The 14,848-nt window shown below is 46.3% G+C and overlaps 1 protein-coding gene across 3 annotated transcripts in view; it reads right to left on the bottom strand.

Moving 5' to 3' along the window:
- RIN3 (Ras and Rab interactor 3) overlaps positions 1-14,848 on the bottom strand; it is a 105,747-nt gene that overhangs the window by 43,707 nt on the left and 47,192 nt on the right. For all 3 annotated transcript variants that reach the window (XM_054027788.1, XM_054027790.1, XM_054027789.1), the window contains one exon: positions 1,770-1,842. In XM_054027788.1, the coding sequence (XP_053883763.1) occupies positions 1,770-1,842 (73 nt within the window). The remainder of the gene's footprint in view (positions 1-1,769; positions 1,843-14,848) is intronic.

Below are 14,848 nucleotides of genomic sequence, written 5' to 3'. Positions count from 1 at the left end.
TCCATGATTTTTCAAGTGACTGAGGTGAGGCTGACTGGCCTGTAGTTCCCCGGATCCTCCTTTTTCCCTTTTTTAAAGATGGGCACTACATTAGCCTTTTTCCAGTCATCCGGGACCTCCCCGGATCACCACGAGTTTTCAGAGATAATGGCCAATGGCTCTGCAATCACATCCGCCAACTCCTTTAGCACCCTCAGATGCAGCGCATCCGGCCCCATGGACTTGTGCTCGTCCAGCTTTTCTAAATAGTCCTGAACCACTTCTTTCTCCACAGAGGGCTGGTCACCACCTCCCCATGCTGTGCTGCCCAGTGCAGAAGTCTGGGAGCTGACCTTGTTCGTGAAGACAGAGGCAAAAAAGCATTGAGTACATTAGCTTTTTCCACATTCTCTGTCATTAGGTTGCCTCCTTCATTCAGTAAGGGGCCCACACTTTCCTTGACTTTCTTCTTGTTGCTAACATACCTGAAGAAATCCTTCTTGTTACTCTTAACATCCCTTGCTAGCTGCAACTCCAAGTGTGATTTGGCCTTCCTGATTTCACTCCTGCATGCCTGAGCAATATTTTTATACTCCTCCCTGGTCATTTGTCCAATCTTCCACTTCTTGTAAGCTTCTTTTTTGTGTTTAAGATCAGCAAGGATTTCACTGTTAAGCCAAGCTGGTCGCCTGCCATATTTACTATTCTTTCTACACATCAGGATGGTTTGTTCCTGAAACCACAATAAGGATTCTTTAAAATACAGCCAGCTCTCCTGGACTCCTTTCCCCCTCATATTATTCTCCCAGGGGATCCTGCCCATCAGTTCCCTGAGGGAATCAAAGTCTGCTTTTCTGAAGTCCAGGGTCCGTATTCTGCTACTCTCCTTTCTTCCTTGTGTCAGGATCCTGAACTCGACCATCTCATGGTCACTGCCTCCCAGGTTCCCATCCACTTTTGCTTCCCCTACTAATTCTTCCTGGTTTGTAAGCAGCAGGTCAAGAAGAGCTCTGCCCCTAGTTGGTTCCTCCAGCACTTGCACCAGGAAATTGTCCCCTACACTTTCCAAAAACTTCCTGGATTGTCTGTGAAGTCAATGGGAGTTATGTTTGTAATGTCTAAGGACAGCTCTGTAGGAATAACTAGAGTCTGAAAGCCAAAAGTGTAGCAGAGCTTTTAGAGATGGGAACACAGTGTGTGAGCATCCTATCCCTAAACACCGGGGAAGTTTGGATCTGGTCTCAGACCTGGACCTGAATCTTGTGACTGGGCCTCTCTGCATAATGGTCTGAACTCCAAAATCTGGGGAAGTATGAATTTAAATCTGGGCCAGAACTTCACAATGTGGGCCAATCTCAAATTAATTCTCAATGACAATATTCTCACCCCGTCATCCCATCTTCCTCTTTTAAAAGGAGGAAGAACAAAAGAACAACGTTTGCATTTCTCAGGCCAAATATTGCTCTTTGTGCTACCGGTGTGAATCACTGAAGTCAATGGAGTTACCCTGATAACAAAACCTTCCCCCTGCTCTGCAATTGAAGCTGTGCACATAAGGAAAGCAGAAAGATCATTTAAAGAATTGGTTACTTTGCATGCTCTTAAATATGACATTAGTTCACACAGGAAACTTGCATTTATAGACCAAGCTGTCCTTCCTTCTGTTCTATGCAAGCCCTCACGTCAAATATAGAACCACCACCACAAGAGCAAAAACAAGTTCAGGCCATGGTGGTACCCCTAGCCATGCATGAACCAATCCCTCTATGAACTCAAGGAGTCCAACTTACCTACTGACACAGTAGAATGCTACCAGTTTGAAGATGTCCTCAAACACTAGAACAGATCCTTCCAGGTACAGTACTGATGAGAAAAAAGAAAAGTATTCAGCGACTGCTCTCACTGAGCCCTGTGGGGAAAAAGTTGGATGGGTTTGACGCTCACTCATCTGAGGGTAAGTGGTTTCCTAGCCATCATTTGGATTAGTACAAATGGCAGAGAACTGGCTTCAGATGGCATATTGCAAAAAGATTTTTCAGGGAAGCAGAAGAGAGCTGATGACCCAGCATAACTTAATATTAGTTAATTTAGAGGAAGTCGATGTACTATGATGATAATAGAAACAGTGGGATGAAAAAATAGATCACAGCCAAACACACTTTGTTCTAGTTAAATCTGTCACTGACAGATTGAAGTTTTGGAACATATATGTGGCTGTTCTCATTTGCATGTTTCTCTCCCCACATCTACATGTGTGTTTGTCCGGATGGGAAAAGCATTTTGAAGTTAAAAATGCAAATAATTATTTTTCTGCTGTATGTGTGTCTCATAAGGTTGCCAGGAGTCTGGTTTTCGATGGGAACACCTGGTCAAAAATGGACCCTGTTGGCTCTGGTCAGGATTGCTGACTGGGCCGTTAAAAGTACAGTCGGCGGTGCAGCGGGGTTAAGGCAGGCTCTCTGCCTGCCCTGGCTCCACATGGCTCCTCCTAGTGGCCGGCATGTCCCTGCAGCCCCTAGGTGGAGGGACAATCAGGGAAGCTCTGCCCCAAGCGCCACCTGCGGGCACAGGCAGCACGTATCATGCAGAGCCAACTGGCCACCCCTGCGCCTAGGAGCTGGACATGACGGCTGCTTCCAGGAGCTGCGCGGAGCCAGGGCAAACGGGGAGCCTGCCTTAGCCCCACTGTGCTGCAGATCAGAAGCCACTTGAGGTAAGTGCCGCCTGGCTGGGGCCTGCATCCCAAACCCCCTCCCATGCCCCACCCCCCTGTCCCAGGTCAGAACCCCCTCCTGGACACTGCACCCCACACCCCCTCCCGCACCCTAACTCCCTGCCCCAGCCCTGAGCCCCCTCCCACACTCAAACTCCCTCCTGGAGCCCACACCCCTTCTCCCGCACCCCAACTCCCTGCCCCATCCCAGTGAAAGTGAGTGAGGGTGGGGGGAGAATGAGTGACAGAGGGAGGGGGGATGGAGCAAGTGAGGGCAGGGCCTCAGGGAAGGGGCAGGACGGGGCGGAGCAAGGGTGTTCAGTTTTGTGTGATTACAAAGTTGGCAACCGTAGTGTGTCAGTATATTTCTCCCTTTCTGTATATGCCTTTCTCTGTGTATTTTACAATGGGAGAGATTTGTTTTTAATGATTAAAGAGAGTATAAATTTTTGTTGCAAAGATTCTTTAAGGCTTCTTCCATCATAGAAATATATACTAGAGTGTTTTGCAGTAATAGTGCAAAATACTTACGTCATTGCAGAGGTTTTGGCCATTACCATGTAACAATACAAACAATAATGGCCAAAACCTATGTATCAACTATATATATTTATATCCATCTTGGGCTACCAGTAAATGCTACGGCAACTGCATAGGTGCTGGAACTAGGGGGGCCGGAGTGCAGCTGCACCCCCTGGCTTGAAGTGGTTTCCATCATACACAGGGTTTACAGGGGGTTCACTGGCACTCAGCATCCCCACTATACATAGATTAATGCTACAATCTTACAAATACTCTGTGTGTGTGTGTGTGTGTGTGTGTGTGTGTGTGTTTGTGTGTGAGAGAGAGAGAGAGAGAGAAAGGGTGAATTCTAACATACTACACAGGACCCATAGCATTTAGTGATAATTTAAAATAGATTATTATAGGATGTCAATGCACCCAGATTATTGAATTTTAGAGGCTTAATAGTGAGCTTTTGATTCATATAATTCAGTGCAATTTGGATACATAACGCATTGAATACAGTTCAGACAGGGCAGCCTAATCAGTTTTAGAACAGTCTTAGGGCTGGTCCACACTTAGTCCGGACTTCGGAGTAAGGTACGCAAATTCAGCTACGTTAATAACGTAGCTGAATTCGAAGTACCTTACTCCGGACTTACCGCGGTCCAGACGCGGCCGGAAGTCTCCCCCCGTCGACGCCGCGTACTCCTCTCGGCGAGCTGGAGTACCGGCGCCGACTGTGAGCACTTCCGGGATCGATCCGGGATCGATTTATCGCGTCTTAACCAGACGCGATAAATCGATCCCAGAACATCGATGGCGTGCCTCCGGACCAGCCGGTAAGTGAAGACTAGGCCTTAGATGGCAATCTTTTGTTTGATTGTCTGATTCAGAATTTCCTTCCATAATAGCAAAGTGACACCTGGAGCACCAACATATTTATAACAGCCCAGCAGTAGAGAAATATTGCCACTTTTACCATAGCATCACCTACTAAAAGTATTTAGAATGAATCTTCCTTTTCCTCTCCACTATGAATAGCAGTATATTACAGTGCATGCAGGGTTATGCAGATTTGAAATGCTTTGGCTAATGTTGAATAGAAGGTAAAATTTCCATTTTGGGATTCTCTGATGTCAAGTGACATTCAAGCTAGCTGCTCCCCGCCTGTCCTTGCGTGTTGTTATTCTGTAAAACAATGGAACACCTACACAGTACGCCATTTTTTCATTGAACTACTTGGGCTTCATTCTCCTTTTATGTGCACTAGTGTAAATCAAGAATAATTCCACTGAAAGTAATGGGTGAAATCCTGGGCCCATTGAAATCAATGGGAGTTTTGCTATTGGTTTCATGGGTGCCAGGATTTCACCCAATTAGTTAGATTGGTGTTAAACCTGTGTAAGCGAGATCGGATTCAGGTGTCTTCACCCTCCGTGGAGGTTCACGGTTACCAGGATTGCAAAAGGCACCATGGATGCAATGTTTCAATGCACTGAATGCATTTGGGATGATCATTTCTCTTATAAATTAGAGATGTCCAAATTGTAACACAGATCTCAAAACTCATTTTCCACTCCCTGAATTTCTGGGGAGATGTTCTTAGGTTTTAGGATACAGCAAAAATCATTCAAAAAACCCCAAGCTGTATGCTTAACATATTTAATCTGAAATTCTACCACGGCTCACCTTTATAGATTCATCTTGGGGGAGCTGCGGAAAAGAAACAGGCTAAGGGTGAAATCCTGACCCTACTGAAGTCAATGGGACTTTAGCCATTGACTTCAACTGGGGCCTGGATTTCACCCTGGATCTTCAGCTATGGACAAGATACAGTCAGGGCTTGTCTTCACAGGGAGTCAGTGTATGGTATTAGGTGTTAATCTACAGCGCACTAGCCTGCCATGCACTAACATGCTACGTGGACCCTGCTACCATCCACTGAAAGTTCCCTAGTGCGTTTTGATGTACTCCCATTTCAAACTGTAGTGCACTGCTTTGTGTGCATGCTAGCAGGGTCCACACAGCCAGTTAGTGCGTAGTGAGGCGATTGTTGTACGTTCACACCCTGATTTGCTGTGGAGAGAAGCCCTTAGTGCAGCAGAGGTGTAGACATAAGTGACTCTAAACTTCTGATCTTGGGGCTGGCCACAGTCTGGTCCGGTCCCTGGCATAATCTAAAAGAGCATCAGGGTCACTCTAAATTATATCCTCTCCAAGGGCCATTCTGGCAGTCAGGGAATCGCTGGGTTTATGGACACCTTGCTCCCTGGGAGGGTGTGGCACAGAGCCATTACACTAATTACACCATACAAGGATTACCAGGGAATCCTTAGGGAGCTGGTTAAATCCAGCCCAGCTGTTTGTTCAGTATTAGCTGAGTCTTCACTAGGAAGGTTGTCAGTATTGCTATATTGCTATAGCTATACCAGCAAACCCTGTCCAGTGTGGACAAGGCTGCTGACATTTAAAATGACCTAACTACTGTCTGTTGGTACAAGAAGGGAGCCAACTGTTTAAACTTTGACCCTTAGTTCTTATGCTGTATAGTTAACACAGAATAAAAATGTATGGAATTTGCAGTTTCCAATTTTTTTTTTTAAATTTACTAAACACCAGTTTTTCTCTCTCACTTTGTGAACAATTTAAGGGTACGTCTTCACTACCCGCCGTATCGGCGGGTAGCAATCGATTTATCCGGGATTGATATATCGCGTCGTGTTAAGACGCGATGTATCGATCCCCGAACACGCTCACCGTTGACTCTGGAACTCCACCAGAGCGAGCGGCGGTAGCGCAGTTGACGGGGGAGCCGCAGCCATCGATCCCGTGCCGTGTGGACCCCAGGTAATTCGATCTAAGATACTTCGACAGCGTAGCTGAAGTTGCGTATCTTAGATCAATCGCCCCCCCCCCCCCCTCCCAGTGTAGACCAGCCCTAATTCTCTGGTTCTAACACACAGCGCCATGAAACACTTTACAGAGAGAATCAATCATAAGCTAAATAGAAAAGGGAAAATTTCAGTGAGATTTTGAAGGAAGCAATTTGGTATATTGAAGGGTGGGTTGAATGAAGCCACTCAAGTGAAAAGCCAAACTTTCCAACAGTATATGGGAGGGGAGAATCTGCTTTGAAAGGGTGAAGATGGGTAGAGGAGTCAATCAAAAGAGTAATGTTTCTAGCTTAAAGGGCCACCCTCACAGCATCCTGCCTCACAGCATGAAAGAAATTCTTGACGTTAAGGTACTGGAATGGGAATCAGAAATTCTAAGTTCTATTCCCAGCTCAGTCACCAACATCTTGGGCAAATCACTTAAATTCTATGTGCCTCAGTTTCCTCGTTATACTTCATGCAATGTAAGTACCTAGTGTAGACTTGTGTGAGTCTTAATTCATTAATATTTGTTAAGCTCTTTGAAATCCTAAGAGCAAGCACTGTACAAGTGCAAAGTATTATATATAATATGTTCTTGTTCAGTCACTAAAACAAGGGCACTGATTTGGGGTGCTGATTAAAAGTAGCAGTGTTAGAAACACTGAATCCTGTGGGTTATGGTTAAGGCAGTTTGCAGATCAGTGTAAGGCAGCATTACCCTAGAACATCATGCCTTGCCTATAATGATTAAACAGAGATTTTGCATCATTCTTCCTGCGAATGAAAATCAAGCAAAAAAAGCCAGAGTGGGGATTAAAGAACAAAGCAGTGTGACCATCTTTCCAGCAGGTGTTTCCCACAATCGTATTGGTTTAAAGCCTAGTGTAAAAATCAGGAAAATCTTTTTTTTTTTAATTTTTCAAAGAGAAATCCAGTTGACAGAAAAGAAAAACAGCCATTGATAAGCAATAGTATGTTTACATAGAAGCCACATAGAAAGCGACAGATTGTCACCTCAGGAAAAATGTATGCACAAGGGTTTCAGGTTTAAAATGGGAAGCACATTAAAGAGATGTTAAACACGGTTCAAGTATAGATGGTGAGAGTTTATGCTCCCCGTGCATTTTCGTACTATACAGAATAGTACTGGTGAACCTGAAGGAGAGCTTCAAGAGACTTCTGCTTCCTGCTATTATTTTTAACAATATCCCACTCAGCTGTTTGTTGCCATTGTTGCCTAAGCTTCCAGTCGATGCACACAGCTCAGCTGAATCTTCTGAATGGGAACCCCTTAAAATTACCAGAATTTCCAGCGTTGGGGATGTGGGAATTGCAGAGAACCTATCCTCACCACAACCAGTCTGACGAAAGGTGGAAATCAGTCTATGGTACCAAACTACACGTCAACTGAAAAGTGGTCTGCTTCCAGTGTCACTTAAACATGGCTTATGGGACAGAAAATAATACTATCCACTTATAAAACACCCTACATGTGAGGCCCTCAAAGTTTGACAACAATAACTTAGCCTGGCAACACCCCTGGAGCTAGTAAGCATTTTTATTACAGATGGAGAAAATGAGACAAAGAGGTTAAGTGGCTTGCCCACACCAATCCCATGGCAGAGTCAGAGACATAGTCTCTCAGGCTTGTTGACACTGGCAGCAGCATATAGGGTATGTGTAGCTACACATCACAGCGAAAGGCCGGCTGTGTTCACACTATGGTGGGTTGTTATATGTGGCAGTATACTCCGGCAGGGGGGAGGCAGAGGGGAAAGGCTCCTGCAGTAGGGAGCTGTTGGAGCCTTTCCCTGCTGTCTTCCCTGCCAGAGCCTTTCTCCACTGCTGGAGACTTTGCCAGCTAAAAATAGCACTGTAGCTTGGGGAGGCACTGCTTAGGCATGTACACACCCTAAGGTTCTGGTATGTCTTTACTCTCCTAAGCAGTGCCCACCGTCTACACTGCTATTCATACAGTATATGTACTCTCTACACCACTATAAGTGTAGACATAGCCTCAATCACCTACTCTGTCCCCTAGATCACACTCCCTCCCTTCAGACAATTGAGCGCTTCGTCCCAGGAAGCAGTATATGTGTAGCTCACTTGTTCCTGATAATGAGGAGCACTTTTAGCAACACAGGACTTGCCAGATCAGACTTGTGTTCCACTTAATCCAACCTCTTGTCTCCAACAGTGGCCAGTACCAGTATTTCAGAGCACAGTGCAGGAAACCCCTTAATGGGATAACCTTATCATTGGGGAATTTCTACCTAGCTCCAGTTAGGCAGTTGGCATCTGCTTATAATCTGACATAGGATAAATATCCCTTGTAAATTTCTATCTTGACATTAGTGAAGATGTAGGTGTTCTTATTCATATCAATGGCTAATCCTTTTTTTTTTTTTTTTTTTTTTTTTAAATCCTGCTAAGCTTTAGGCCTTTCCATGGCCCAGCCCTCAGGCTTTCTGCGACCTTCACTCACTGCCCTCTGCCTCTCTCTGTGTGTCTGATCCCCTCCAGCCTCTAGGTGTCACTTCCCTTTCCAGTTCACTAAGCATCACAGATCTCCCTACTGGGTGGCTACTGAACAAAGGTCTGGTCTACACCTAAAACTTAAGTTGACATACCTACATCATTCAGGGGTGTGAAAAATGCATATCCCTGAGAAACAGTTAAAATGGCCTAAGCCTCGGTATAGACACCACTAGGTCGACATAAGAATTCTTCCATCAGCCAAGCTAACACTTCTTGAGGGGGTTGGCTTTACTACAGAGATGGAATAACCCCTTCTGTCATTGTAACAAGTGTGTATGTTTCAGCAGCATAGCTGCCACTGTGCTGCAGTAGCACTTCTAGTGTAGACATACCCTCTTTCCTCCCAGAATCACCTGAATTTTTCCATTTAATATATTCTATGGCATGTACCCCGGAATAAGCAGCAGGTTTATTACAGTACATTAACAGCCAGATACAGGTTTTACACTTGTCTTCACTGGCACTGGGCAAATAATTGATTTTCGGTTTGCCGGCAATTCCAAAAAACGATTTGGGGGTTGAACAAAACATTCTGATTTTTTGGGCTAAATTCACAAGGAGACCTAGGTGGCATTCACAAAACTGAGGACGTGCCCTCCTTATATCCAGGGCACTTCCCTGGGATGTGGGAGACCCAGGTTTCAATCCCCACTCTGGGGCAGGGATTTAAACCCATGTCTGCTACATAGTGTTCTAACCACTGGATATTGGCTACTCAGGGGAGGGGTTTTCTCAATCCCTCCTGTTCATAGAATCAGAGGGTTGGAAGGGACCTCAGGAGGGTGAAGACTCCGACTAGGGCTACAGGCTCTGGGGTAGGGCCAGGGATGAGAGGTTTGGGGTGCAGGAGGGGATGTGGGCTCTGAGCAGTGCTTACCTTAGGTGGCTCCCGGAAGTGGCCAACATGTCCCTGGGGTTCCTGGCCACTGGGAGCTGTGGAGCCAGTACTCAGGGCGTGCGGAACCTCCCTGGCCATCCCTGCACCTAGGGGCTGCAGGGACATGCCGGCTGCTTCTGGGAGCTACGCGGAGCCAGGGCAGGCAGGGAACCTGCCTTAGCCCCCCTGCGCCGCCGACCAGACTTTTAATGGTGCGGTCAGCAGTGCTGACTGGAGCCACCAGAGTCCCTTTTTGACCGGGCATTCCGGTCGAAAACCGGACAGCTGGCAACCCTAACCTGAGGGTTAGGGACTTACTTATTTTAAAAAAAATTAAAGCTAAGATTTCATGTAATTTATTGATTCCATCAGCTGGTGCTTTAAGAAAAAGACATCACAAGACGCATGATAAAATTGCAAGATTTGGCAATCCTGCTAGATAAATATTCACATTACAAAGATCATCAGCTCAAGTGGCCACTCAGTGATTAAATTAGTACTGTGTGAAACAGGATTACAATAATGCACTCTAGGGAACTTGTAGTGCATGCCTGCAGGGCCCACATGGGCCAGTTAATGCACAACATGCTAGTGCACACTAGAATTTACACCCCTGTGGTGCAGGCTAATACACTATGTGGACAAGCCCTAAGGGGTGAATGGACCATGGATACTGAAGTATTCCTTCACTCTTACCAGAGGCCTATCTTTTTCAGAGTGTGAGGAGGTCAGTCTCCAGGGCTGCTATAGATGCCAGAATAACTCTTAGGGTTGCCAACTTTCTAATCGCACAAAACCAAACACTCCTGCCCTGCTCCTTCCCTGAGGCCCCACCCCTGTCCCATCTCTTCTCTGAGGCCCCGCCCCTGCTTGCTCCATCCCCCCTCCCTCCATCGTTCGCTCTCCCCCACCCTCACTCACTTTCATTGGGCTAGGGCAGGGGGTTGGGGTGCAGGAGGGGTGTGAAGGCTCCGGCTGGGGGTGCAGGCTCTGAGGTGGGGCCAGGGTTGAGGAGTTTGGGGTCCAAGAGAGGACTCTGGGCTGGGGCAGGGCGTTGGAGTGTGGGGGATCTGGGCTGGGGGTGCAGGCTTCAGATGGGGCCAGAAATGAGGGGTTCAGGGTGTGAGAGAGGACTCTGGGCTGGAGCAGGGGGGTGGGGTGCAGGTGTGTATGTGAGGACTCTGGCTGGGGATGCAGGCTCTGTGGTGGGGCCAGGGATGAGGGGCTTGGCATGCAGAAGGGGGCTCCGGGCTGGGAGAGAGGGTTGGGGTGTTGGGATGGGGCTTGCAGGGTGCAGACTCCCGGCAGGAGTTTGGGTGTGGGAGGGGACTACAGGCTGGGGCAGAGGGTCAGGCTGCAGGAGAGGGTTTGGGATGCAGGCTCCCAGCAGCACTTACCACAGCTCCCAGGAAGTGGCCACAAGTCCCTGCAGCCCCTAGGCGCATGGGCGGCCAGGGAGGCTCTGTGCACTGACCTCACGCTTGCAGGCGCTGCCCCCGCAGCTCCCATCAGTCACGGTTTTCAGCCAGTGGGAGCTGTGGAGCCGGCCCTTGGGGTCAGGGCAGCACGCAGAGCCTCCCTAGCCGCCCATGCATCTAGGAACTGCGGGGACCTGGTGGCTGCTTCCGGGAGCTGCACAGAGCCAGGGGAGACAGGGAGCCTGCCTTAGCCCCAGGCCCCTGCTGCATTGCCGATCGGACTTTTAACGGCCTGGTCAGCGGTGCCAGGCATTCCAGTCGAAAACCGGATGCCTGGCAACCCTAACAACACTATATGCACTAGAAAAAAAGGTAAACAAAATCAGAGGGATCTGCCATTGATTACCATGGTGACATTTAGTTTTTCTACTGGTGCAAACAAAGTACAGCAGACAATTCCACTAGACGTGGCTTGTGGAAATTTGAGCCAATGCAGAACATCTAACAAAGTACATATTATTTATTTTAATTCATATTCAGTCTGCTCTCTCTTCCCCTGCCCTGCTCAGTGCCCATTATGGACCCTGGCACACCCTGTGCAAGGGTGGGGGAAATGGAGACTCAGCCTCTGAGGCAGTTGAGCCCCATATCCATGTGGCTGGGATGTGACTGTATGCACAGGGCCTTCACCTCTCACTGATTAGGGGATATGATCATAGCTGTTGTTTTTACTTATATCTGAGCTTACAGGCAATATACAGAACCCCCTCTCCCCCTCAGGTGTGTCTATCCCACCCTATTGCACGTCTGGGTGTAAAATATGCAAACTTTTATTAAAACTGCTAGCTGTTGGCCAATGTTACTTACACACTACAGAGCAGTGGTTCTCAACCAGGCTATGTGTACCCTGGGGTATGCATGGGTCTTCCAGGGGGTACATCAACTCATCTAGATATTTGCTTAATTTTACAACAGCCTACACAAAAAGCACTAGTGAAGTTTCTAAACTAAAATTTCATACAGACAATGACTTGTTTATACTGCTCTATATACTATACTCTGAAATGTAAGTACAATATTTATATTCCAGTTGATGTATTTTATAAGTATATGGCAAAAATGAGAAAGTAAGCAATTTTCAGTAATAGTGCGCTGTGACACTTTTGTATTGTTATGTCTGGTTTTGTGAGCAAGTAGGTTTTAAGTGAGGTGTAACTTGGGGGTACGCAAGACAAATCAGACTCCTGAAAGGGGTACAGTCGTCTGGAAAGGTTGAGAGCCATTGCTACAGAGCACCTCACAGTACATGCACAGCCACCATTAGTTCATCTTAAACTTCCCTCATATCACTCAGTTCAAATGACAGCAGTCCATAATCACAGCGTTTTCTTTTCATTGGTGCTTAGAAAGGAGGAGTCAGGAAACAGCTGAAACAACTTGGTAGTTGGTTTAAGTTAGCTGACTGTGATGCAGTAGAAAGCATATCCGCTTGAAACAGTGCAGCTAAGGAAATCAGTTGCAGAAGCTCAGCTGTTGGACCAGCTTCCCTGCTCCACTGTTCTTTGTCTCTTCCTTTTGCCTAACTGATCCCCACCCTTCTGAACTTCCTTATTCCAGGAGCTCCTTCGGCTACGTGAATTGTTGTTTTGACTCATCAGTGCTGCTTGCTTTCACAGCTGCTTTTAGTAGTAATACCCATCTGCTGGTGGGAACAAGTACATGAGCCTAAACTAGAGATGGGTCCAGAGTGGAGTGGTCCAAAGTTTGAGCTCTGAAATCCCATCCTTCTGGATGAAATCCCATCCTTCTCCTCGACTTCTGGAGAAGTTGGAATCTGGATCTAGCTCTTAACTTCATCAATGGGGCCCATCTCTATGATAGGCCAAATAAGGTGAGCAGTGCTGGATACAAAACTCTAATTGGTCTGACCAGGACCTGTGCTTTGATACTGGATTGCTTTGTCAACATCTTTGCTATTATCTCTGCAAGTTTTGGGAGAATATTCAGTGACTGCTCCTAAATTTCTTCTGAGGGCAGTAATTTTCAGCTCCTTTCCTATCAAGGTGTATTATGTATCCTTTTCGGCTTTGCTGCAGAACTGTTTTGTGTGCACTGAAGTACAATTGCTGTCTATAAGCCAAGGTACTAGCATAACCTATTATATGGATACACACAGCATACTATAAGCCAAGGTACCGTGCACCATAACCTACAGCATTGTGTCTCATTACAAATAATACCACGTTTGGATAATCCGGGATATCTTATTTCCATTTATAATATCAACGTTGTTTGTTTTTGTTAAATTTGTTTAAGAATTTCAATTATGCTCAAATTCAACCCAGGTGTAATCTCACTGAAGTCAATGGAGTTACATCAGGCATTATTTTGGCTTAAACCTCAGAATTTCTCTTACCAGAGCAGTAATTAAAAAAGCCCCCATTGCTGAAGTCCTAACTCAGTCTTACACACAGTAAATTAGTGGGCCAAATATACCTTTAGAGTAAACTCACTGATGTCGATAGCTACGCCAGTACTTAACTATCCTTATAGTTACAAACTTTTTCCGAATATTTGACCTAAATCTCCGTTGCTGTAGATTAAGCCCATTACTTCTTGTTCTACCCTCAGTGGACATACAGAACAATTGATCACCATCCTCTTTATAACAGCCCAACCACCACGTTACATGTCCTTTGGAAGGAGGATGGTTGGGTTTTATTCATGTATGTGACTTCCAGGGGGTTGCTTAGGTGAGTAAGTATTACATGATCAGGGCCAGAGTTCTTGTTCAGACCACATCCAATGGGCCATCTGCATTATGTGTTTGGAGCTCTTCGGTGTGATTTTATGAGTTGAATACACATTTTAGGCTGGGTTATCTTTCCACTAGGCCCTACCTCTCTGTCTGGGGATTCTCTTTTAAAGGGGGCATCCAGGGTCAGTGATCAGCTGCTGGGACTCTGCCAGTGAGCAAAGTTGGGGGCAGGAGAGGAAATACCTGGGTACAGAACCTGATCAAAGGTACAGGGACTCTGTGGAGAAGATCTTTGTCTCCAGGTGATCACTTGCCAGGATTTGTGGGTTGGCCCTGTGGTCTGTTCCAGAGAGGGGCAAACCCTGCCTCCCAACAGAATGACAGGACACAAACCTCCATCAAGAAAATTAAAACAACCTAGTGGAGATTCCCTACTCTGTACCCTCTTTCCCAAGGGGGTTATTGCAGTAGGGAGTGAGAGGGCTCAGTGTTGTTTGTAAAGCACTGTCCTCCTCAAGGTACTTGGGACACTGTAGAGAACATCCTCATCAGAGCAACGTGAACTACACATTATAGCAATAAAGTAAAAGACCAGTCTCAAAAATACAGAAAATAAACACAACCAGGGAGGATTCAAATACAAATAATGGGAGATTTAGGTGCATCTGTCTGAGTGGAGGAGAAGGTGCTAAAGAAAACACCTTAGGAAGAGAAAGATTTCATGTGTGAGGCGGAAGCTGCTGATCTAGATTTCAAGGGGAGAGTGATTTTCACAGCCTAGGGGACACCACCACAAAGACTCCAGCACCTGTCACTCTAAACACCCGAATGTGAGGTCCCTAGAGCGGATGGTGCCAGAGTGCAGATACCTTTGAAGACAAGACTCAGTAAGGAGTTCGCAATACATCCAGGGCCAACTCAGTTAAAGGCTTAAAAAAAAAAAAAAAAAAATAACCAACCCAGCACCTATTTAAAGTCAGTCTCAAGAACTCATGGCCAAACCTGCAACCCTCAGTCCTATGAGCAGTCTAGAAGTCAATGGGATTAATTACATGAGTCAGGGTTGCAGAATGAGGCCTAGGAACCTAGACAAATAAATCAGTACCCATGCTGAAGCCCTGATGCTCATAGTACTTTAACTTGCCATATTTAGATGTCTCATACTCTAAAATCCCCATCAGC

The sequence above is a fragment of the Malaclemys terrapin genome, chromosome 4 (assembly GCF_027887155.1).
Source record: "Malaclemys terrapin pileata isolate rMalTer1 chromosome 4, rMalTer1.hap1, whole genome shotgun sequence".
NCBI lineage: Eukaryota > Metazoa > Chordata > Testudines > Emydidae > Malaclemys > Malaclemys terrapin.
The sequence above is the reverse complement of the archived record's forward strand: the minus strand, read 5'-3'. Positions and strand labels throughout refer to the sequence as shown.